Consider the following 26,628-nt stretch of genomic DNA (forward strand, 5'->3'; position numbering starts at 1 on the left):
CATAAAAATAGATCACACAACATCTCATAAGATTCACGAAAACAAATATAATACAACAAGTATAACCATCCATCATAGTACACAAGAATAGAATGAAAGAGATGCAGAATAGGGAACTCCAGCCATGATAATCGAACTGTCGGATCTCAATGGTAAAAGAAAAAAGCACTACTACGCAACCTTGTGAAACCCAAAAAGCTCCAATCCCACTGTGCTGAGAAGATAGTCTCAAGTCCCAAACAGGATAACAAACCCAAAAGTCAAAAGTAATATCTAGGTCAAGGAAAACCTGAAAGCAGTCTAACTTAGGGTACCAAGACACAAGTAACATCTAAACCCAGAGGCAAGCAAAGACACGTAGGGAATCTACTATGTAAGTGGGGAAGTGTCATCTCATGAGCCAACTCTTAAGGTTACTCGGTCTAGTCTTTTAATACTTCGGCCCCCTAGTGATTCTATGCGACACTAGTATTCTTTCATACTGACAAGGCATACTAACGAAGCAAGGTCGCAACCAAGCGTCCTCTCTACTCCCATCTTAGGCTGTTTTAGCACTCAAAGCATGGGTGAGGAAAGACAAAGACTCTTATTAGTTCATTTTACTCTCATTTAATGTAGTGTTATCACTTATTAAAACAACTTGCAATGGGTTACCCACACAACCACTTTAGGGCTTCGGCCCCCATTGCAAGCCACTTCCCAACATCACATATAGATAACCTTCCCTAGGCTCATAAAAATACAAATCAAAGAATCATAGTTTTCACCTTAGCTCTATACAAGTGACTAGAAAGCATCATAAGACAATTCAGAATAACACCTCAGTCCTTTACAAGCAATTGGAAAGCATCCAAAAATAACTGATCGAAAACTCAAAGGTAATGTCAGAAAAGACACACCGTTCACCTTAGTACCACATAAGAACCTTGGAGAGCAAAACCACCAATAAATCAAACTCATCATAGAAACACACAACACATCACCAAGGTTGGGTGTAAAGGATCGGATTCAAAAACACCACCATGACATCACTGAACAAACTCCCAAGCCTATGCTAACATCCTGATTTGGTCCAAGCTAAGTCAACCCGAAACCCAACATAGAAGTAAACATACAACAGACAGTGTAGTTTCGTAGTTCTGTTTGATTTTGAAAACACATAGTTTGAGTTTACAGTAAAGTTCAAGTTTTCGTTTCGATGCAAGTGCTCAACTTTACTAAAGTTTATAAATTTTCCCCTTATGACTTAACCCATTTCCCATTTTAAAACAAATCGCACAATTACCATTAACTTATGAAAATACAAAGGTCACAATTACATATCATAAAATAATTAAAAAAAAATAATATATTAAATTATTAAAATAATAATTATTGATTATTTAATAAAATAATTACAATTTTATTAATAATCAAAATCATTAAATAATAATCAAAATAAATAAAGGCAAGAGCCTACAACACAATGGTAAATTGCGAGCCTCTTATCGAAGAGGTCTTGGGTTCGAATCTACTCAGCTACATAATAACTAATCTTGGCTTCAGCGTCTTACTGATCCAAAAAAAAAAAAAAAAAAAAAAAAAAAATTTAAACTTTATTAGATAAACTTTATTATTAATTAAAACTTAATTAAACTAAATTAATTAATAAATACTAAACTGTAACAAATAATAATTAATTATTAATAAAACTATTATTATCATTAATAAAATTTTAATTTAATAAAATGATTTAAAAATAAATAAATTTTAAAACATAAAAAAGCGGCGTATTTAAAGGCCTGCTGGCTTGCCCTGTGGGAGAAGGGTGGGTGGGGGGTTGGTGGCATATATGGGGTAAGTATCCATGGAAAACACATATAAATCATTCATCTGACTAACATCATTAAATAATTGAAAGTCATTACATGAACATATATATCATTATCGAACAATCACGAGAAGACTGAAATAACTAACTTGATATATATATATATATATATATATATATATATATATATATATATATATATATATATATATATCAATTGAATATGAAACAATATCCAACAATCTAGAAAGCAATGTCAGTGATCATCAAGCATAAACATAAAGCTGGCCTAAAAGAGTTTGGCAATAAAATAAAAAAAGTTAACTAGGGTTAGACACTACACATGTAATGACCCTCATCAGAGCATCCCAATGATTACTTCAAATTTCTCACTCTTCCACTATCTCATTTTTCAACTTGGGCTATCTAATAGAGAATATGATTTTTATGACTTGTTCCTTAAGGTATTTTAAGAAATGATCTTTGTGTATATAGGGATGACTTGTATTGACGACTTGTAGGATGTTATTTGCTTCTTTTGATGTGTCCAAATTGTGTCAAATCTTGGTAGTTTATATTATATCTATATAGTATATCCCTAAATGGAGCTGGACAGTTATCTACCCTTAATATGAATATAATTCTCATGCCACAATCAAAATTTTAATCATCACCCACTAAACGAGTCCAACCCTATATTTCCCGTTTGATTAGGCAAAATGGATTGTATACATTTGAGAATCAATCAAATTGTATTTATTAATCATCTAAATGAGCAAAGAGAGATCGAGTTCCTTTTGATTCTTATTGCTTGAGTTGGGAATGAATGTGATCTACTAATAATACATCCTCTTGGTGATATTCATTCGTTGGTGGTCCTCCTAACTTGTTGTGGGTTGGAACTGTTGAAAGTATTATTATTTGTATTAATGAACTTGCCGAAGATCCTATTTGTTGAAGATGGATTGATTCTCTATTCACTGGAAATGCTGGTCTCATTGTGCCTTATCGATGATTTCTGTATGTTCAATGATCTTCAATGCGTTGATATATTCTACTTGTTTTGATATTTGTTTTTGTTATGTTTTGAATGCTATTTGATTGCTGAATTATCATAGTAGGTTTTTATGGCACTATTTCTAGACTACGATTTATGCATTCAAGCCTAAGACGACTGTTATTCAAGATTCAACCTCTAATGGATATGCCGTATAAAATGGAGGAATAATATTCTATATCCTTTTTGGGGTAGTTAACTCTCTTTTAATATTTATTTAGGAGGCATGATGTGATAAGTCACATCTCAACAATTATTAATGTAAGAATCTACTTCAAGCTTTGATACTATGTAAGAATTTGCCTAAGGTAAAGAATGAAAGTGCCAAGATCTAGAAGTTCAATTGATAGCACAACAAGAAAGACAAAATGATGATCCTCAAATGCCTTTGATTCAATGATGATCAATTAATAATGGATACTCAAATCAATGAAATACAATGTTGATGTGCCTGAATATATAGGCAATGCATGATAACTAGGAGTGATGCAAGTGATAAGCTATCAACTAGACAAGATGTAATCACATGCCCACTAAAGGTGGATCATCCTCCATTTGTAACAAAGTATGTGCAATAGTGAGAGGATGATAATGTGATAAGAACACAAAGGTGGAGCTTAGAAACAATGAGGTGTGAGACAAGAACAAGGTGCAAGGATATTTCTCCTACACCATATGCTAAAACAAATTGCAAACTACTATGTGTCTACATGAAAACTAATATGCAAATGCATTATTCTAAGTAAACTTGAGTAAAGTGTAATTAGTAATATTTAATTACACCAACAATTACTTAAACTAAATTGCACCCCTTATGAATCATTTAACATCAATTGCAGTAAGTATTTATCGTAGCTCTCTTGTTACAGGTAAGAACCTCTATTTCAAAAGTTCATGTCGAAAGTCCACAATGAACCATTACTCAAGGCTATGACTTTTGTATTGTTATCTCTAATCACATAGCTGCCATTATCTCAAATTAAATCACCTAAATTTATGTTGTCTTCTCTCAATCTTCATATTTTTTCAATTGATACTTTTAAGATATATTAGTTATTTAATTAATGGACTTACAATGAAGGTTGTAGCTCTTGAATAAGATAAACCTTTTACCCATTCTAGCATATTTAATATTGTTTGGAATGATATAGTCATTGTTCTTACCATTATAATGATGCTGATAATCCTTATGTAATCCTTGTATCGTGTTCTTCCTAGAGGTTGCCATATTGATTAGTTCATTAATAGATATTCTTTATAAATTGATTGTATCTATATTAATGTCACCCTGGGTATTAATTATCATGCCATGTTATGCCACTGGATTTAATCATAGTATATATGAAGTTTGGTATTTTTAATATATTATTATTTTTGTTATTGTACTTATATTATAATATGTGATAGTATATTTATTATATTTGTATAATATTATTTATCAAATTCATACATTATGTCATTATTTTAATGCCATAGGCAATTTAACAAAAAAATATTAATTTTATTTCTATTTATCATTAAACCTTAATATAGAAAGGGGACATCACAATCCACCCTTCCCAAAATTGTGTGTCCTCAAGCAATCACCAATGAAACATTTGACTTGAATAACCTTGAAACACAATTTCAACTTGAGGTTAGAATGATCATATATAAACTTATCAAATTTACAGATACTTCATCATAATATATAATACTGTGGATATAATCATAGTATAGATGAAGCTTGGTATTTTTAATTTATTATTGTTTTTGTTATTGTACTTATATTATAAATGTGATAATATATGTATTATATTTGTATAATATTACTTATCAAATTCATACATTATGTCATTATTTTAATGCTATAGGCAATTTAACAAAAAAATTAATTTAATTTATTTCTATTTATTATTAAACCCTAATATAGAAAGGGGACATCACAATCCACCCTTCCCAAAATTGCTTGTCCTCAAGCAATCACCAATGAAACATTTGGATTGAATAACCTTGAAACACAATTTCAACTTGAGGTTAGAATGATCGTATATAAACTTATCAAATTTACAGATACTTCATCATATTATTTAATTCTAAAATGCATAAGAATAATTCAAAGGTTGAACTTATCTTGATGTACTGTAGCACTTCTCCTCAGTTGGGTGTTGCTTTGCTCCTTGATGACTGAACACATAATGTCCTCAATCTTGACACTCACTAAGAATGTCCTTGTCTCTTGGCACGTGTCAAGAATGTTCCTGATCTTGACACTCACTAAGAACATCTTGATCCGACTTGATAGTCACTAAAAATGTCTCCAATTCTTGGCTCTCACTAAGGATGCTTTGAGTCTTTGACACTCAAAACGCCGCTGATCTTGACACTTGTAAGAATGTCTTGTTTAGTTTTGACACTCACTAAGAATATCCTTGGCAGTCATTGAGAAGGCCCTTGATCTTGACATTCACTAAGAACGTGTTGATCTAGTTTGACATCCACTAAGAATGTCCTTGACACTCACTAAGAACGCCTTGATCTCTTTCTAAATGTTTCTTTATTATCCAATTCTTCTATCTTATTTACTTGTCCTCTTCTGCACTGATGATTATGTTTTCATGGTTCTTTACATTTAAAATATAAACTCTTCTTTATTAATTCATCTCTTTCTCAGCATTGATGTTCTCAACTCCATTTTTTCATTACATACATAACATTTTTTCCCTTTATTGTCCTTCGAATCTTTATGTCCATGTTCTATCTTGGTTCAAAAATGCCCAGGTCTATCTTTTGAAGGATTTGATTCAATCTTCCTTGCCTTTTGTTTATCATTGATGGTAAATTGGTTTGATACACAAGTATAATAGAGCAAGCAAATGCAATTAAATATCAAGAAACCACCATGTATTTCATTATTGTAATTCAAATGCATCAATCACATATAACCTAATATTGTTGTCTCTCGTCTATGGAGAAGGTGTACATATACAATCCGAAGGGGGGCAACTCAATCATCACGACATAATGGCTTACCATTTGGTCACTAATGACTCCCTAACAATTTAACCATTCCTGACAAGTACAATTATGCCGACAACATCATCGCTCTGAAAAGAAGTCGTCACTAATGACTGACAACAAAATGGAGACATTGTTTTGACCATATATACATTAGAGAAATAAAAACTAAGAAGAAAGGGGCTGAGGGAGCGTATTTGAAAATGTCAGCTGCAATGTCGCCAAAGAAGTTAGGCGTATTCACAACTCATAAACTTGCTAAGTCCTTTCCTTTTGGTCTTGCTTTGCCTCTATTTGTTTCTCCAATGCTTTCTAAATCATAAGGGCAACCTCCACAAGTTTTGTTTTCTTAGTCTCCAACTCCTTAGTCACTTAAGCCAATAGGGTCTGCAATAGGATCTTCTCAGTCCTCCGTGTATCCAATTGTTGTTGAGACAAGGCCTTCTCCTTCCTAGCCGCCTCTATTTGAGCTACCAACTCCGCTTTCTTTGTCATCCCAGACGTCTGTTGGCTAGCCGACAAGCCAACTCATGTCTCTGATGAGCCAAATCCCCTTCAACAACCACTAACTAGGTAGCCATCTCTTCTCGAGCTCTCTCTGCTATTACCTTATTTGCCTCTCGCCGCAGAGTATAGTAGGTGTCTCTGTAGACCTGTGTTATCTCTCGGCTAAGGGCCTCTACTAGGCTCTAAACTATTGGCTTGCTAACAACCCAATCTTACAATATCACTGGAGTCTTTGTGGTTGGCCATCCATGAGCCTCAAAACAAGTGGCAAAGGCGGTGGAACAATCCGATCTCATGAATGTCAACACCTTCAACTCCTAGACAAATCTCTCTAGAGCCTAAGCTTGAGCCTACGCAAAGACCACCACTTGGAACTCGGGCTACCATATCTGTGAGGTATGTCTCCACATTCTCGCCAAGCGAGTCCCTCGACGACTCTTGAATATGTTTAAAAATGCCCATGAAAACCCAGTAGTGAAGGCAGGATGGTCTCCACCATGGCCTAAGAGGACTCTAATGTTGGTAATCTCTCGTCCCTCTCGATCTCAATTGTATATGATGCTCTTTATTCTTAATGTCAGCTACTGTAGGTATGACGACTACTGTGGATTTTCCTCCCTTTGGTGACTCTGTGCCATCTAAATCCACAACCTCTGGAGGAGGTGCATATCTTACAAGTCACAAGTGAAAGTATAGTAGCTTCGATAGGTGCAACTGGTGTCATCTTTGTTGTTTATGTGGAGCCTGATCAATCCCCAAGTGGGAGATTGTCAGTTTGTGGTGACTGATTAGGAAAGTATTGTACATACTTCATAAATTGAAATTTTTTTTTGGGGCCCTATTTTATCGGGATTTTGGGCCGACATGTAATTATTAATTATAACCCTAAAGTGGTAAAAATACTTGTATAAAAAGAGCTTAGGGTTAGGGATTGTTTCATAGTGGTGATGCGAAATTGGTTCTTGCGGCGGTATTGAGCTGTAAGAGATTATGGATTGTAATCAGGTTGTAATCACTGAATCATGATAATATTAGACTTGATGTTTGGTGGACGTAGCCCAGGGATTGGGTGAACCACGTTAAATCTTGGTGTCTTGTGTTCTTTTTTGTGTGATCTATTATTTTTTGATATTGTTTATATTTGCATGTAATTGTTATTTCTGTCTGTGGTTTAATTCTAACAAGTGGTATCAGAGTGAGGTTGTTTTTCAGTTATCCTCTATAGGAAAGTCTCACGGTCGAGTGGGAGCAATGGCAGACAAGGTTAAGTTGAGGGTTGACAGGTTTAATAGGCAGAACTTCCAGTTATGGAAGATGCAAATGGAAGACTATCTTTATTAGAAGGATTTATGGAAGCCGTTGGAAGGCAAAGCTAAGAATCAGAGATCTATGTCAAATGATGAATGGGATCTTTTAGATAGACAGACACTTGGAAGCATTCGATTATGCCTAGCACCATCGATGACATTTAATATTACAAAAGCGAAAATAACAGAAGAGTTGATGAAAACCCTAGCGACATTGTATGAAAAGCCCTTTGCTTCAAACAAGGTATTTCTTATGAAGCGTTTATTTAATATGAAAATGGCAGAAGGTGGATCTGTTGCAGATCATTTAAATGAGTTTAATACTATTACTAGTCAATTATCTTCTATAGGTATCAATTTTGATGAAGAAATTAGAGCTCTCTTGATTTTGTGTTCTTTGCCTGAAAGCTGAAATGGCTTGGTAATGGTTGTGAGTAATTTTGTTCCTGGATCTAGTAACCTAAAATATGATGATGTGATCGGTGTTGTTGAGTGAGGAAACTCGTAGGAAAACTTCAGGTGGATCTACATTAGGAAGTGCTTTGAATGCACAAAGCAAGGGCAGAATGATTGAGAGAGGAAGTAATTCCGGAAATCATGGGAAATCTAGAGGAAAGTCAAAGGGGAGGAGGTCTCAATTGAGAGGACCAAACAATTGGTGGTATTGTGGGAAACCAGGTCATAAAAAGAAAGATTGTTGGAATCGAAAGAAAAATCAAGGAGATAAACTTGATGGAGACAAGGAGGCAAATGTGGTAACAAATTTGAAGAGGATGCTTTGCTTCCATCTTTAGAAAGTGTTGATGATTCCTAGGTTTTAGATTCTGGTGCTTCATTTCATGCCACACCTCATAGACGTTATTTCATTGATTATGTCCAAGGGGATTTTGGACTTGTTTATTTGGGAGATAATGAACCCTGTCAGATTGTTGGAAAGGGAAAAGTTAAGATTAAGTTGCAGAATGGGAATCATTGGCTACTACATGAGGTAAGACATGTTCCAAGGTTGAGTAAGAATTTAAAATCAGTAAGGCAACTTGGTGATGAGGGTTGTGTAGTTACTTTTAATGATAAAAATTGGAAGGTTTTAAAAGGTTCTCTTGTAGTAGCAAAAGGTGTGAAAGTAGGCACCTTATATCTTTGTACAGGTCATATTGTTCCTTCTACTTTAGTTCTTTCAAAGAAAAAATGAATGTTTAGAAACAATTGCTGCAGTTGAGCAGGGAGAACAAATAACTACTGTAGATTCTAATACAACGCTGTGGCACAACAGACTTGGACACATGAGTGAGAAAGGTATGAAAGTACTTCATTCAGAGAAAGTTTTACCACGTCTGAAATGTGTTAATATGGATTTCTGTGAAACTTGTGTATGAAAAACAAAAGAGAGTGAGTTTTGTGAAGACTGGGAAGGAAAACAAAAAGGAGAAATTAGAGCTTGTGCATACTGATGTATGGGGACTGGCTCAGGTATCTTCCCTTGGAGGCTCTCATTATTATGTTACATTTATTGATGGTGCAACAAGAAAGGTATTTGTTTATTTCCTTAGAGAGAAATCTAATGTATTTCAAACTTTCAAGAAATGGAAATGCTTGGTTGAAAATGAGATTGGTAAGAAATTAAAATGTCTCAGATTTGATAATGGTGGTGAGTATTGTAGTTATGAATTTGAAGATTATTGCTCCACTAATGGTATTCGTAGACAGAAAACTGTTCCAAGGACTCCACAGGAAAATGGAGTGGCTGAACGCATGAACAGAACTACAATGGAGCGTGCAAGGAGTATGAGGTTGCATGTTGGGTTGCCCTTACACATGTGGGCGGAGGCTGTCAATATTGTTGTATATTTGATTAATAGAGGTCCCTCTACTCCTTTGGGTTGTGGTATTCCAGAGGAAGCATGAACTGGTAAGTAGGTGAGTTATTCTTTTTTCAAAACCTTCGGTTGTGAAGCTTTTGCTCACATAGATTTTGAAAATAGAACCAAGTTGGAAGCTAAGTCAAAGAAATGTGTATTTGTTGGATATGGCATTAATGAATTTGGTTATAGGCTTTGGGATTTTGAAAATCATAACATTGTAAGAAGTAGGGATGTCATATTCAATGAGAAAGTGTTGTACAAAGATCTGTTGTAGCAACATGAGAAAAAAGAAGATGATTATGTAGTTTTGGATGATATTCCAAAAGATGATGTTTCAGCCATTTCTCATGATGTGCAACAACAACAACAACAAATACCACATACACCAGTGAATGTTAGACGGTCAACAAGGCAAATTAGAGCTCCAAAAAGATTTTCTCCCTCTTTGTATTCTATTTTATTAACAAATGTTGGTGAACTTGAATGTTATGATGAAGCTGTGCAGGTGGATACTAAGATTTAGTGGGAGTCTACAATGAAAGAAGAAATGGACTCTTTGCTAAAAAATAAGACTTGGGATATATGCAAATTGCTTGTAGGTAAAATGGCTTTACAGAATAAGTGGGTTTACAGGTGAAAAGAAGAGGAAGGAGGTAAGAAAAGATTTAAAGCCAGGTTAGTTGTCAAAGGATTTGCACAGAAAAAGGGCATTGATTTTGATGAGATATTTTCTCTTGTTGTTAAAATGACTTCTATCCGTGCTGTTTTAAGTATTGTGGCTACTGAAGATTTGCATTTGTAGCAGCTTGATGTTAAAACAACCTTCCTTTATGGTGATTTGGATGAAGAGATATATATGGCTCAGCCACGGGGATTTGAGGTCAAAGGTAAGGAGACCTTAGTGTGCAAATTGAAGAAAAGTTTATATCGCTTGAATTAAGCACCTCGGCAATGGTATCTGAAATTTGACAGTTTTATACATGAGCATGGTTACAGTAGGTGTCATTTAGATCATTGTGTCTATTTTAAGAGGTTGGATGATGATAGCTATATTATTTTATGTTTATGTGTTGATGATATGCTTGTAGTTGGGTTTAACATGGATCACATTAAGGGGCTGAAATGCCAATTAGCACATGTATTTGCTATGTTTGAGGGCAGCAAAACAAATCCTTGTTATGAAGATTTGCAGAGATAAGAAGAACAAGAAATTGACGCTATCTGAAGCTGATTATGTTGAGAAGGCGTTGCAACATTTCTCTATAGAGAATGCTAAAGCTATCAACACACCTTTACCTGGTCATTTGAAGTTGACTAAGGAGATGTGTCCCAGGACACAAGAAGAGGAGGATAAGATGTCCAAGGTACCCTATGCTTCAGTTGTAGGAAGCTTGATGTATGCTATGGTATGTACCCGCCAGATATTGCATATGCAGTGGGAGTTGTTAGTAGGTATATGAGTCATCCAGGAATTGAGCATTGGAATGTAGTTAAATGGATTCTCAGATATCTGAGAGGAACATCTAATAATTGTTTACACTTTGGGGGCTTTACTATTGATTTACAAGGCTATGTTGACTCAGATTTGGCAGGGGATATTGACACCAGGCGGAGTACTACAGGTTATGTCTTTACTGTTGGTGGGGCAGCCGTGAGCTGGGTTTCTAGGTTACGAAAGGTTAATGCTTTATGCACTACAGAGGCAGAGTATGTAGCTACTACAGAGGCAACCAAGGAGATGATATGGCTTCAGTTCTTCTTGGAAGAGTTGGGACACCCTTAGAAGGATAATTATTTGTTTACAGATAGTCAAAGTGCCATTCATCTTGCAAAGAATTCAGCTCTGCATTCAAAGACCAAACACATACAGTTGTGGTACCATTTCATTCAGTTAGTTTTGGAGGATGGACAGTTAAAGTTGGACAAGATACATACAGATGACAATCTAGCAAATATGTTTACAAAGGTAGTAACAAGGGAGAAGCTGAACTCCTCTTCAGCTTCGGTTGGTCTTCTGGACTGAACATGAATAAAAGAACAGTAGGGTCGAGGGTGGTTTGATCCAGTGGGAGCCTCATGAAGTAGCAGCATAGCTACAAGATCAGTCTCCAAGTGGGAGATTGTTGTTTAGTGTGGAGCCTAATCAGTCCCCAAGTGGGAGATTGTTAGTTTGTGGTGACTGATCAAGAAAGTATTGTACATACTTAATAAATTGAAAATTTTTTTGGGCCTTATTTTATCGGAATTTTGGGCTGACATTTAATTATTAATTATAACCCTAAAGTGGTAAAAATACTTGTATAAAAAGAGCTTAGGGTTAAGGATTGTTTCATAGTGGTGATGTGAAATTGGTTCTTGCAGTGGTATTGAGCTGTAAGGGATTACGGATTGTAATCACTGGATCATAATAATATTGGACTTGCTGTTTGGTGGACGTAGCCCAAGGATTGGGTGAACCACGTTAAATCTTGGTGCCTGTGTTCTTTTCTGTGTGATCTATTATTTTTTGATATTGTTTATATTTGCCTATAATTGTTATTTCTGTCCGTGGTTCAATCCTAACAATCTTAAATCGTCGGTTAAGCCAGGCACTCATACTCTCGAGTGAAAGGGTTTGGATGGACATTACTTCGGCCTCCCTCACTTGCTCTGCTAACAATACAACGTCCACTGTGAGTACTATGTTTGACCCTACCACATCCAATCGAACCTGAGGCTTTCCCCTCTTTAGAGGTTCCTCGCTTCATACACCTCTGGTATCTCCATCAACTCCTCTATAATTGCTCAGTGTGGCGACCCATCCGTCCCTGATGCCACTTTCTCAGCAACTACCTTAGGAATCATGGCCTCAAGAACCATTGCCTTCGAAACCACTATCGGAGGTCTGCCATGATTGATGCTACCTGTGTCACTGGAGTCATATCTATCTATGCCCTAGTCTTCCAAATGCAGGGATACATGTGGTGCTGATGGTTAAATGTGTTGTGATGGGTAGGAGGGTGTAGCAAATAGGACTTGTGTAGGTGTGGGCGTCGAAGTGACTATCTCCACAGAGTCACCCTTTGCCACCAGGTTACTATCTGCCTCATTTGAATTACTAGAACTTTTAGATGTCTCTTGATAGCCACGTTTTGTATCCTCCAATATTGATCCCGAGACAACTTGTCTACGCCTCTTCTGCCTTGCAAAGGCCTTCCAGATGTCTCCAACACATTATTGGTGGCTCGCTAAGTGTTGAGGGACTCAGTCTCACCTCGAGTCTATCAGCTGAAATCTATCTACATGTAGCATCTAGGAAGAGACCAATGGCATAGTATGGCATGTAGAATGTCTTATGCTACAATGTTATAAACTCACACTTTTGCTTTGACAATAATGTAGCGTAGTCGAATACTGTACCATTCATCAAAATTATTTGTAGAAGGGCTATGCTTGAAGTACGATTGGATTGTGTAAGTCTTATTTTCACAACATTCATAAGGGAATGCCATGGTCCTTGTTGAATGAAGGGCTTCTTCATTTCCCTACTCTTGGAAGCCTTTTTTAGGTAATCCATCTCTGCGACTGTCAAGTCCCTGCATACTAGTTTGATCCAATACTCTTTCACTTCTCCCATAATTTTTATTGCCTTCAAATCAATCCTTTTCCCTTTGTGCTTTGGTATGCCAAACGCCTGGGTAAATTCCGTTGTTGTAAATGAGACTTCCAAATCTCGTTTGAGGTAAAGAACTACACTAGTCCATGAATGTCTATTGAAGGTCTAAATCATGGCTTTGAGGGCACTTCCATAGTCGTTGATATGGAATATTGACATTTGTATTGCTTAATGCACCTCTGCCTTCCTCAAGCTGTCCTTTATGCGATCACTATCAGGCATCTGCTACCACCACTTTCAACTCTCCAATCCATTCAAACCCTCAAACAATAGTGTTTGAGGTGTGACAAAATCTTTTGATGAAGTTGTAGGCACCATTTGCACTTTTGGCCTTATCTTTTTCTTGCCTGTCTCTATATGCCTTGCAACTCTCACCTTGGATGGTAGCACTTGTGCATTTTTGTCCAACCTGCTGCTAGACACACTTGTTTGCATCTGCAACTTCGCCTTTTAGCTTCTCTTGCTCATTGAATCCATCATAATGGTTTTTCTTTGTTAGTTATGTGCAAGAGGAAAATGGTTAGGGTCATTTCTATGTGTATGCTGTGTATGACGATGTTTGTACCATTCTTATGTGTGCTTTCCCTATCCTCAGTCAGCTCTTTCGGGTTGTAGCTTGGCGTTTTATCTCCCTTGCATACTGTGTCATATCAACGACTCTTATTCTTACTTTCCACACATTGATGTTTGTGTAAAAATCTCCCACTATTCTTCCACTTACATTTTTAACTTTTCTTTACGCATTATGATATCAGTGTTCTTATTTCTTTCCTTCAATTGTTCTCATAGTTATCTTCGCTATATGATATGAATGTTTTTTGTTTTGCTTGCCATTGTTGGTGGAAAACTCTACCTATCGTCGATGGCTTCCTCTGAATGTGCGACCTTCTCCAACATTAAATGTCGTGCAACCTCGCTTCTAGTTGGCACCTCTGATTTCCTTTGTGCATTTAACCTCCAGAATAATCAATTGACTTTGTGGTCTTGTTCGTCTATTTCCCTCAAATTGTCGTATGATTCCTTATGGTTCTCTTTCTTTCACTCCCAACGTCGAATGGTTATGTCTAATGATAAATGATGGTCAATTCATGCCATACGGTGGTCCCCTTGATAAGCTTGTCTATTTCTGTGGCATGGTGAAGGAATGAATGTGTAACTCCTGTTGTTGCCACTTCATTAGATGTCGTATGGTATTTTATATCCTTTTCCATTGCACAATGATTTTGGTTGTTGCCTCTTTGCACTTTGTCATATGGTGAGTTAATGTTTTCCTTCGGGGTCTTTTCTTGCTGTTGTACGATGTTCATATGTCCCCCTTGAGGATTACCAAGGATGGTATGCAATACCACCGTATAGCGTGGTTTCCTTTTTTTTCAATTTTTTTACACTTTTTCCCTTAAGTTGTCTAGACTGTCATTTTTGTCTTTTTTGTCCTTGTGCCTTTCATGGTAGATCTTCAATTTGGAGCCATTGACGGGGTTCGCTACTTCCTTCTCATCCAAAGTCCATAACTTAATTGTTCTATTACCCCAACCTCTTGCACCTTAAAGTGGCCAAACCATTTCACTTTGAACTTTCCTGACTTAATTTCATTTCATCTATTGTATTTTAAAACTAGCTGCCCAGGTGTAAATCTCGCTCGCTTGAGATGCTTGCCATGTCACACCTTCCTTCGCTGCTAAGCTATCTCGGTTGCCCACTATGCCATTATATGATGTTCATCCAACTTGTTGAGATTGTATAATCTCTCTCTTAGACTCTCCATATCTCCCAACCTATTTTCAATGGCTATTTTGAGACTTGGCACCATGAATTCAGCAGGTATGATAACCTCCTGTCTGTACATCAACTAAAAAGGGGTCTATCCCATAGTGACTTTGTACGTGGTGCGGTAGGCCCACAGGACTGATGACAACATTTCTTCCCAATCTTCTCCTTCAACTCTCTACGACTTGTAGATTACAGACACCAATATCTTATTGGTAGCTTTAGCTTGGTTGTTGTTTCTTGAGTAGTAGGGACTCTAGAATGAGTGAAAAATCTTAAACTCTGTAGTGAACAACTTTATAACATGATTCACAAAATGTCCCCCTCTATCACTAGTGATTTGGATGGGTATTCCATACCTTGTAATTATTATCTCGTATATGATGTTGGCTGTACTTAAGGCTGAATTATCTGGAAAGCTTGTGCCTCGACTATTCCATACCTTGTAATTATTTTCTCGTATATGATGTTGGCTGTACTTAAGGCTGAATTATCTGGGAAGCTTGTGCCTCGACCCACTTGATAAGATATTCTATCGCTACAACAATATACTTACACCAACGTGCTTTGCTTGCCTTAAGTGACCCCATAAAATTGAGTCTCCATCTCTCAAACAACTCCTACGCGTTAGAGCGGTTCAAAGTCACGAGTTCTCTTTCCAAATGCTTCCCTCCGGTCTATCATTGACATGTCTTGTAGCTTACCACTCACTCCCTCATAGTATTGTATATCATTGGCCACCACAACCTTGCGAGTAACACCTTCCGTGTGGTTGTGTTTGGTCTCATATGTCCTCGTGTAGAACCCTCGTGGGCTTTCCTACGTACCCTTGGAGCTTCTTCCTCCATGATGCACTGTCCAAGTACTTGACTAGGACCCATCTTATATAGCAATCCATTGATCAATTGAAATTTTCAACTCCTAGGGGACTAGTTTCCTTCTCACTCGGTTGCATCTCTCGAGGGAACTCTCCTGTGAAAAGGTACTCTCCAATACTTGTGTAGTCTGAGGGTAGAACTACAATTCTAAAGAGATGCATGTTTGGAAGGTCGTCATTGACACCTTGCTGCTCCCTTGATTTGATTCAGGGTAGGTGGTCGGCACCTACTTGGCTTTTCCTGGGTCGTACTACAACATTGAATGTGAACTCCTATAGTTCAAGCAACCTTCTGCTTACTTGTCCTTGGATGATTGGCTTATTTACTAGGTACATTTAAGGTTTGATGGTCCATATAAAAAACAAATGGAGTTGCCAACAAATAGTGCCGAAACTTTTGTAGACATAGAGCATCCCCAATGCTTGCTTTCCTTCGTGTTTTAATTCTTCTCTACCTTGGAGAGAAGTCTGTTGGCAAAGTAGATGGGGTGGTCCAATTGATGGTCGCTTGTTTGTGCTAATGTAGTCCCAATGGCAAAATTCGATGCATCAACATGGACATGAAATTCTTTATCCCAGTTGGGATATGCCAGGATGGTTGCTTCCACTAGTCATGCCCTTATTTCCTCGAATGCCTTTCCTTTCTTTGTTCCCCACACGTATGACTCCCCCTCCTAGGTCAGCTTATCCAGTGGGTAAGACACCCGAGAAAAAATGTGAATGAATCTTTGGTAGTAGCCAATGTGCCCCAGAAATGATTTCACTCTAGTTGCATCTATAGGAGGTTCCATCACAAGAATCACTCGTACTTTGTCCAGATCTGTCTTTAATCTGGCCTTGCATACAATATGTCCTAGTATTTTTTTTTTTGGAGTACCATGAATCTGCGCTTCTTAGGATTAAGTGCCAGTCTCACCCATCTGCATCTCTCCACTCATTCCTAAAGGGCTACTAAGTGTGTGTCTTCATCATTGAATTTGGACCAATCGTCCAAGACGGCCTTAATGCTCCCCATTAACATTTTATCTAAGATATGTAGGATGATCCTCTGAAACATTGCCGGAGCATTACAATGTACGAACAACATTCGATTGTATGTATACGTGTCATCTTCAACTACAAAGGTCGTCTTGAGTTTATCCTCTTCAGCGATGGATATCTAGTTGTACCCAGAGAATCCATCCATAATGAGTAGATTTCTTGTCCTGCAACTTCCTCCAAAATGCTTTTGAAAATGGTATTGGAAATGGATCCTTGATGGTGACATTTTAAGCACTTGAAGTCTTTATATGTTAATGTGGAATTGTAATAAAATGCTCACTCTACATTGTTACAAGTTTCTACACTTTCTAATTAAGTTCTTTTTGTGATTGCATTGTTACAAGTCTCAACATTTTTGAGTTCTTTTTGTCACTAATCATAATTATTGAACAATATATTAGAAACTAAATGTATAGCAATAAAAAATATCATCTTTTATACATAGTGGCACACACAATTTATTATATTTCCTTATTTAATGAATTACTCATGCAAACGGGGATGTGTCCCAACCCCTTTAAACTGTCGTCTCTGTAGCTTGAGCATTTTAGGGATAGGGGAGCTTTAGGGAATGTCCCTTGGCTATTTGCCCGACCCCTCGTAGCTTAGAAAATGTGGAAATTGTAGGCCAGTTGTGGGGGCGGGCATAATACATATAGTATTAGTACTTGTAAATTTAGTGTTAAAAAGATAAAGATGTATAACATAATAACTAGAGTCCAGTTGTAGTATTCAAATGACAAATGTCAAACTTGAAAATATCAAATATAGACATTACAACAAGACTTTTTAAAATTTAAATTTTTTCATTTCATAATCATATTAATTATCATAGTTCCAAGAATCACGGCGATTCATGCGATTCACGCGATTCAGCGATTCGATTCAAGCCAAACGATTTTTTGTGAATCGGTGAATCGAATCAGCGATAAAGGGTTTATGAAATAAGTTACTCACTAAATTTCAAGGGTTTTTTAAATTTTCCGATTCATGGCCGATTCGATTCCGATTCATGGCCGATTCACGATTTGATTCGGCCTTGCCGATTTCGATTCTTGTTACTTTGTTAATTATGATCCAACATTCAATAAATTACAATCAATTGATCAAATTATGTAATGTACCCAACCACGCGATACCGGAGTTTCCATTGCATGTCACATACCACTATGATATACCCAAGAGAAAAGTAACCGAGGAAGTACTTGATGGAAATACCTAAGGAGACACTCGAGGGCAAGTAGCCAAGGGAAATACCCTTGGGAAACACCTAAGGGAAAAGTACCTAAGGGCAAGTACTCGAGGCAAATACCCGAGGGAAAAAGTACCTAAGGGAAGTAAGTACCTAGGGTAAAATACTTGAGGGAAAAGTACCCAAGGGAAAAGCACCTTTGACACCTTTCGTCCTCAATCAACATTACTTAGAGTGCTATCACATTTCCAAACACTCTGTATGACAATGTTACTTCCACTGAAGGATCCAATCCTAGACAATTCTTCTAACATAAGATTATTGCAGATATAGGAATGAATCATCAACATAGAGTGTACCAACATTGAATGACCAAGAAGTATATTATGTTGATTTTATGTTTGATGACAAATTAATCATATTTTAGACATTGGGCTTTGTATAAAGTGAGCTTTGAATTTGTTTATATTTAGGATTTATTTTTGGGTAAGGGATGTTGGAATCATTATTGCTGTTACGCCAAAAGCTCGAGCTGTCAATGAATGTTACAACAATCAGAGACAAGGATTCACGGGAGGTGGTTAAGCACATGTCACAAATCTGTCGGTCTATGGTGGACAAAGGCACCAACCTAGAGGGGATGGAGGCACCTACCTCCCAACAATCCCCCCCTTAGCATGACCCGAGGGATTTGAACCCGTAACCCAATGCTCTGATACCACTTTTTGGAATCATTGTTGCCGTTACACCAAAACCTCAAGCTGTCAGTGAACGTTACAACAACTAGAGACAAGGATCCACGAGAGGCGGTTAAGTACATGTCACAAATCTGCCGGTCTATGTTGGACAAAGGCACCGACCTAGAGTGGATGGAGGCACCAACCTCCCAACAAGGGAGAGCTAGGATTCAATTTGGTTTAGAGTCTAATTTATTTTAGGGTTATGGTTGGGGGTGTTTGGTTCAATATTCAATTAGGTTTAAGATTTCAAATAGGATGTGGGTTCATTTTATTAAGGGTTGTGGTTAGCATTTAGTTAGAGTTAGAGTTAGGGGCAATTTGGTTTAGGATTAAGAGTCAGGTTCAATCTGGAACCTTGTTACACAAATGAAGCATGATGAAGTGTCAATTAGTCACTACATACCAAGAAGATGAATGTGATTGTAGACTCCTTCTGGTCAATCCATTAGTTCATCTTTTCTTAGAATCTAATCTTTTGTACAAGGGAGTGCTTATGCCTTTACTTTCCATAGAAAGAAAATAGTTGTGTTTTAGTTAACCCTTAATCAAACACATTGTGAACGATTCCTTGTTTCAGAGCACCGATTTCTATCTTATTAAATATAGTTATAAATTAACTTGTTATGATAGATCAATTTGGAACAATTTTATTTGAATATAAATTCATATAATTAAATTTGTAAGTTAACGAAAAAATTGTCAACATATTTATTTTGTGGTATTATTTTTACAGATAATATTTTATGTTAATATTTGCAATATTTGAATTGTCTTCGCATTTTGTCATTTTTTGAGTAATAATTAAACTTACTCTATAAGTCACTATAAATACTAGGGCATAGTGAATTGTTCAATATATTTAATTATGTTAAATAGAGATATAGATGCAGTTAGATATGCACATATAGGTCTAGGGTAGTGCAGACCCAAGGGAATAGAGGAAATGGGATATATAGATAGAGGGGTGAATTGCAAAGAGGGGTAAGATAAGATAGAGGTAGGGAGGGAGAAAGAAGTGTCTACATGTCTGAGTGAGCAAGATATAAAGGTACGGATAGGTAGGTAGTTAGGGAGAGTGTGTGAGTTAGAGAGAGACATATGGATATAGAAATAGAGAGGGGTAGAGATCCATAAATATACCAGAATATTGATCATTTGATATATATTTTACTTTCGGCATAACCCTTTTACCTATCAAAGGTGCAAGTGCTAGTATTTGTATGGCCTTTGGTAATATGCTGCTCCTAAAGGTCCCTTGGTCAGCAACACAAAAAATCACTGCACCCCCACCCCACCTTTATTATTTTGAATTTTCTCTTCCTAGGTTGGTTCCTCAGAGCTTGGCAGGGTTATGGAAAATTTTGGCAATGATTGTTGTTCTCAGTACTTTGCCCCTTATCTCACAATCATTGGCAGAAGGTGCATGCTTATGCTCATACTTGCATTTATAGAACACAATCTTGCAATCATATTCTTGAGAGAATATGCTTTTGCCATGCTTGAGGGTGATTGCTTTTGATTGTCATTTTCAAATTATACTCCAAAGTTTGACCTGGTACAGTAAAATTTCTAATTTCTTTTTCATCCCTGCTGACAAGTGTTCTGAATTGTTTCATATTTCTACCATTACTTGTCTCATTGTCAAAGAGTGAAGTACATAGAATGTACTCAATCTAGAACTCCAGGGGGGTGTTTTTCTGGAGAATTGAAATTCTTTGCTTATCTGTTCAGCCATAGCTTGCTAAGTCCCAAGAATCTTGACGGGGCCCTGTTCTTAAAATCTGAATGCCTTTGAATTATTTTAAGCATGTGTGGACCAAGGAGGATGTGGTCCCAGAAGCTACCATATTATTACCCCATATTTTCTAGGTGCGATTTATTTCTCAATAAAGAATTAAATATCATATATGTATAACCTCATACTTGTTTGGCCCTTTCTTGTCTCATTGGCTCTTAAGGCTTTTTCTTTCGAACAGGCCTTTATGCTAACAATTACAATACACGTCTATTCTTAGTGCATGGTTCTATCGTTTTACAAACTAATAGATCCTGACCTTGACTGATGATTACTGTTGTGCATTAGGCATGAGACATTGAATAGTAAAACAAGTTGCTTGGTAATTGCTTGATGTAGAGAGAGAAAGGCTGAATCTTTATTTGCATAATTTATACAAATATATTTCCAAATAATTTCCCTTTAAGGTTTATAATTTACGTGATATAGAATTTTGTTGGATATGGGTGCCATTATTTTAGTTTTCCATGATATTTTGTCATGAAACATTTGTATTATTTATTATGTTTCTGTTACAAAAATGCCTGTTGTGTTTGTGGTTATAGCTCTTAAGGAGAGATGAAGCAAAAGTTGGTATGCAGTCAAAGCCAAAACGACCTCGAGCTGTCATTTTGTGTCCTACCAGGGAGCTTTCAGAGCAGGTTGAGAATCATTTCTGTGGCGGCTATCACATATTGCTATCATTTTTTAACTTAAATTTTGTTTAATGTCTCTGGTTTCATCAGGTGTTTCAAGTAGCCAAGTCTATATCACATCATGCACGATTCCGATTAACAATGATAAGTGGTGGAAGCCGCATGAAGCCTCAGGAAGATGCTCTAAGCTATCCAATTGAGATGTTAGTGGGTACACCAGGAAGGTTGCTTGAACATATTGATCAGGGCAATATGTTCTATGGCGATATCAAGTATGTGGTGAGCTCTTCTCCTGACAAATCTCTGAGTTAAATTATTTCACATCATAATGAATTTTGTTATAAATTTGACATGGAGCATGACAATTTATACCCTGCCCATTAAAATTATTTCAGGTCCTTGATGAAGCAGATACCATGTTTGATCGTGGTTTTGGTCCCGACCTTCGCAAAATTTTAAACCCACTGAGAAATCGTGCATCAAAACCTGGGGATAAAGGTTTTCAGACAGTTTTGGTAACAGCAACCATTACGAAGGTGTTTCTCTAAATATTTATTTGATTGATCCAATCAAGAGTATGAATTGTGGTACTAGTAATTGAAGAAATATATTGGCAAATTGTCTGGCCTGTTTGGTTTTACCTTAGTGTTCTTAGAATAATGACGGCTCCAATTTAGTAATAAAAACCAGAAAAACACACAGCTACCTGGTAAATAGCAAAATGCAGGTTCTGCTATAAGGACGTAAATATTGTATCTTAATTCTTAAACATATCATATGACAGATATGTTCAGATTGTTGAATGAAAATAGGTAAATACTAACATATTCTGATAAAAAGAGTTCAGCTTTGGTAGCCAGATGATATGGGTTAACGGGAGTAATCTTTTGATTACTGGCACCAATTTACCATAACAAAACTAGAAATATAGAAGTTTGCTTTAAAAACATTCATTCAAGCCTAGGAAGGGCTCACTGCTTTGAAGTTTGAAGTAAACACTGTTATTGATGAATGATATTATTATTTTTGGAGGCATAGTATCTAGTAGTGGAGGCAAATGGTTTCCTGTATTATGGGTTGGTATATTTTTTTCAAGGCATAGACATATCTAGCAGCAGAGCAAATGTCTTCCTTTGTGATATTTACTGCTCAAGTCAAAACTTTTAACTTGCAGTCTTGGATTACTTGAAGTTCCCTGTTCATTGTTAACAAATATGTGGTCTTACTTTCATGCAATTTTTTCCTTGCAAGAGCTATTATGATAATCCAACTCACTGTTTAGAAAACAGTGGCGAAGCAATGTCCCACCAAAAGGTTGTACCTCCAATTGCAAATGATCTGCTTCTAAGCTATCTGGTGTTTTGCTTTCTCATGCTGCTACAAGAAAATTGCCAGAAATACCCAAGGATGTAACCCACTCTAGGTGTATGTGGCTTCCGTCTTTTACAAGAGTGCACACAGGAAATTGTTAAATTTTGCTGCCTTTTTTGTTGAAAGTTCGTTATGTTGTTATGTTTGATGGGCCAGGCTGACTGGATGAGACAGTGCCAGATTCCTACATATATGCACATCGACCTTAAAAATATCTCTATTTTTAATATAACTTTATAAAATTCACTGGTGTTTATGCTACCAACTGCAACTACAAACCAAAATATAATTAATTCTGTTTCTTGGTAAAAATGATCTAAAAGCATTCAAGATTTCATGGGAACTTTATATGTGTCCCTATTTTCCCCATGCATACTATGTAGTCTCTGCAATGATTCTTCTAATACTTAGACCGACTCTTTTATGGTTGCCATCTTGCAAACTATTAGTGCTTGCTGCTTCTCAGCATTCTCGTAGTTTTAATTATAAAAAGTGTTAATTTTGATCAGATTTAAATTGAAGTGATGTTTTTAAATTTTATTTCAAACTTTATGTTGATCTCAATTTGACAATAGTGCAACTAGAATAAGACTCAATGTGATTTATTCTTGATTTATAATGATCCTAATTTTCGTATCAATATAATGTTGAAGAACCATGATGGAAGAACAATTTGATCTTGAGACAGTATGATAATTTTATGTCAACTTGAGAAGGTATATATTATATTGCTGCTGTATCTTGTAATTTTACTTTTATTTTTTCTGTGTGCTCCAAGATTCATAGCCACTCAATATAAATATGATAATGTGGAGACATGTGTCCCATAGAGACATGTCTCTACTTGAGACATGTCCCAAGCACAATTAATGGTATTTTAATCTTGATGCCCATTCGTAATACATGTTTGCTTCTTAATGCTAATTATGAATGATCACAGCTTATCAATATGGTTTATTTATAATTAAAGTCAATAATTTGTATTGACCGATATGAGAAGATAATGTCGATACTCATTATCGACAGTAGTGTAGGTTAATAAGAATGCACAGATTGATAATCTTCATCGATTACATATAATTCATACACGGCAATGATATACTTGATTAAAGATAAGTCGATACTCAATATTGACACTTGTTATGATATGTGAGTAATGCGGATTATAGATGTTAACAACATATAATATATGTATATATATTTAATATCATAGTTACATTGCTTTGGAGGATGGGGGGACAGGTTTCTAGGCAGGGGGACAAAGGGGCCTCAATTTGGGGATGGCAGTGGGGAATGAGAGGGGGAGGGGGGGTGTATATACTATATATTGTACATTTGGTACATAAAATGCTAGTAATGAAAATATGTATAACAATATAAGACATAAAGACGTAAAATTAAATACTAGTTTACTAAAATTTAAATTCTTGAGTCTTGAATATCACATTGAACATTGAACAATAAATATTAAAATTTTAAATACTCGAATGAGCAAATGAAAGAGTTCTAACTTCTATTTTATAAATATTAAATAATAACAGTCATAGATATCGAAAGTATGAGTATCTTTGTAATGTTCCCGAACAGTTTCGAAGATGCTCCCGTGCTGCACGGTCACTTTTTTGTTTTGCGCGGCTTGAATTGGAGGAGTGAAACAAAGCCTTACGACTGAAATTTAGAATGTCATACGTTGTGCCAGGAAGGTCATACGGTTGAATTAGAGCAAGTTGTATGGTGGATTAGAGATGGCCGTATGGTGTCTTGAAGCAGACAGTACGGTGACTATAGTAGGGGCGTACGGTGATGCAAAAGACATATCTTATTACAAAATGATGGGTAAGTCGAGGTGTATGTACAGTGAAAGTTGTTAGGAAGGACAACATAGAGAAAGGGGGATAGGAACCAGAATCCAACACAGAATTAATCGTGGTTCATACACAGTACACCATAGAAAAATCCACAATAACAGAGACTTAGATGTGAATAATAATTACCAAAGATACTCCAACTTCCCAGATCCGATCCAAGTAATACATGCAACAACGGAATAGGGTGAAGGTTGAATCCCACTGTAACTGCACGAGCCAAATAGGGAAGATCTTTCACTTCCGAAATGGCGAACAATTCCAAACTCCAACAGGAATCCGGAGTCTAGAGAAAATATAATCCAAAGCATACCTACAAACTACCTACAACTGTGCTTAAATACCCATCGGGAAACCATTCCAAGGGTGTACAAAGATAGCCGACGGCGACACTAGCTACGAAGACAAAATAAAATGGGTCCGAGATAAATTAAATCAATCGGCTTGTTACAAAGTTTAATTAAATACATTTATTTTATGACGGGGACATTACAATCTTGTCATAGAGATGATTACATTGAGCAACATGATATGAGATTCAATACACCCAATAGAATAAATAAAACATGTTTAATTTTTTTAAACAAACTTTATTTTTTTTGGTTGAATAGGGCACACCTAGCCATCCCTTGGAGGGGTCAGGGGAGTTGTTCCCCCCTGTCTCCTTAGGGGACTTGTTCCCGTGCCCCTATCCCCATAGGGGATGTGAGGAAGTCCCTCCATCCTCGACGAGACGACGACCCAGTAGTGGTGGCGCTAGGGACATGGGAACACCTCCCCATCCTAGGTGTGTTCTCGTCTCAGGTGCTTCAAGGAAAAAGGGTAGGGACGCGTCCCCATGTTACTATGTTTAATATGTATAGGCATTATTAAATATATGTATATATATATGTGTGTGTGTGTGTGTGTGTGTGTGTGTGTGTGTGTATATAGATGTATGTATGTATATATATATGTATACATACATAAGTGTTAATAATTATTTATCATGTATTATGTTAACAGTACTCATAAAAATTATTGAGCAAGATATAGAAGGAGGATAGATATCAAATGCTCAAAGTTGATAGACCACTTATGCATTTGGGTTCATTGATTGGACTAATCCAACGGAAGCTAGAAATCATTAACACTCTCTCTTAGCTAGGGAGGATGATTACTATCTAGATGAAAACACAATAGATCAACACAAGTTGTAGAGATATCATTTCAGTATGATATCAGAAGTTATACATATCCACAGATATCAGGTCTCATATATCCACCATAAACGATATTACCTCATGGTGATATCGGGAATAATGACATGTCCATGAATATCACGTTCAATTATATTCACCATACTCATAATATCCATTATGGTATGTGCACAAGCATCATGTCTTATGATGCCTACCTTAAGGATATCTTCTCATGGCATATCCATAGATATTGTATCACCAAATATCCACCATGAAATATCTTAGTAAAATAACTCATTTTGGCTATCCATAAATATCAATTTTCGTGATATCCACCACTCAGTTAATTTACTTAAGAGAGATCAATTTTCATGACCTCCACGAATATCAATTTACATGATATCCATCATGGTAGTAACTAGTAAGATTTGATTCTTGTAAAGTCGCCACCTCACAATAATAATCAAAAGATACAAGTGTTCATCATTGGAAGGTCGTCACCTTTCAATGATGTTCATAGGGGCCCATTGAGTCATTAATCACACAAGACAAAAGAGTTTACATATTAAACATTTTTAGTATATATTAATATTGAGACTCAATCTCAAATAAGATTACATTTCTATCATACCAAGCTTACCTCTAAAGTATTCCACCTTTGTTTTAGAGAGAGGCTTGGTGAGAATGTTTGTTATTTGTTCATTTGTGCTAATATACCTCAATTGGTTAGCATTTCTCTTTGCCATGTCTTTAACATAATGGTAGGGAATTTCAATATGCTTTGATCTGTCATAGAATACTGGATTCACTGAAAGCTTTATGCAACTTTGATTATCACAGCGAATGATAGTGGGGGGCAAGGATTGTCCAGATAGTCCCACAACAAGTTTTCTTAACCATACAGCTTCTCAAGCTCCCATAGATGCTGTGATGTACTTGGCTTCTGTGGACCTTTGTGCTATCCTTCAA

At 36.4% G+C, this 26,628-nt stretch overlaps 1 protein-coding gene across 1 annotated transcript in view; it reads left to right on the plus strand.

Annotated features, from left to right (window-relative positions):
* Nucleotides 1-26,628, plus strand: part of RH39 — a 138,591-nt gene that overhangs the window by 18,034 nt on the left and 93,929 nt on the right. The window contains exons 2-4 of the mRNA XM_089798056.1: nucleotides 21,153-21,248; nucleotides 21,333-21,521; nucleotides 21,638-21,778. Coding sequence (XP_089654182.1) covers nucleotides 21,153-21,248; nucleotides 21,333-21,521; nucleotides 21,638-21,778 — 426 coding nt within the window. The remainder of the gene's footprint in view (nucleotides 1-21,152; nucleotides 21,249-21,332; nucleotides 21,522-21,637; nucleotides 21,779-26,628) is intronic.

This window comes from Cupressus sempervirens, chromosome 8 (genome assembly GCF_028749045.1).
Source record: "Cupressus sempervirens isolate cs-2001-9-10 chromosome 8, ASM2874904v1, whole genome shotgun sequence".
Taxonomy (NCBI): Eukaryota; Viridiplantae; Streptophyta; class Pinopsida; order Cupressales; family Cupressaceae; genus Cupressus; species Cupressus sempervirens.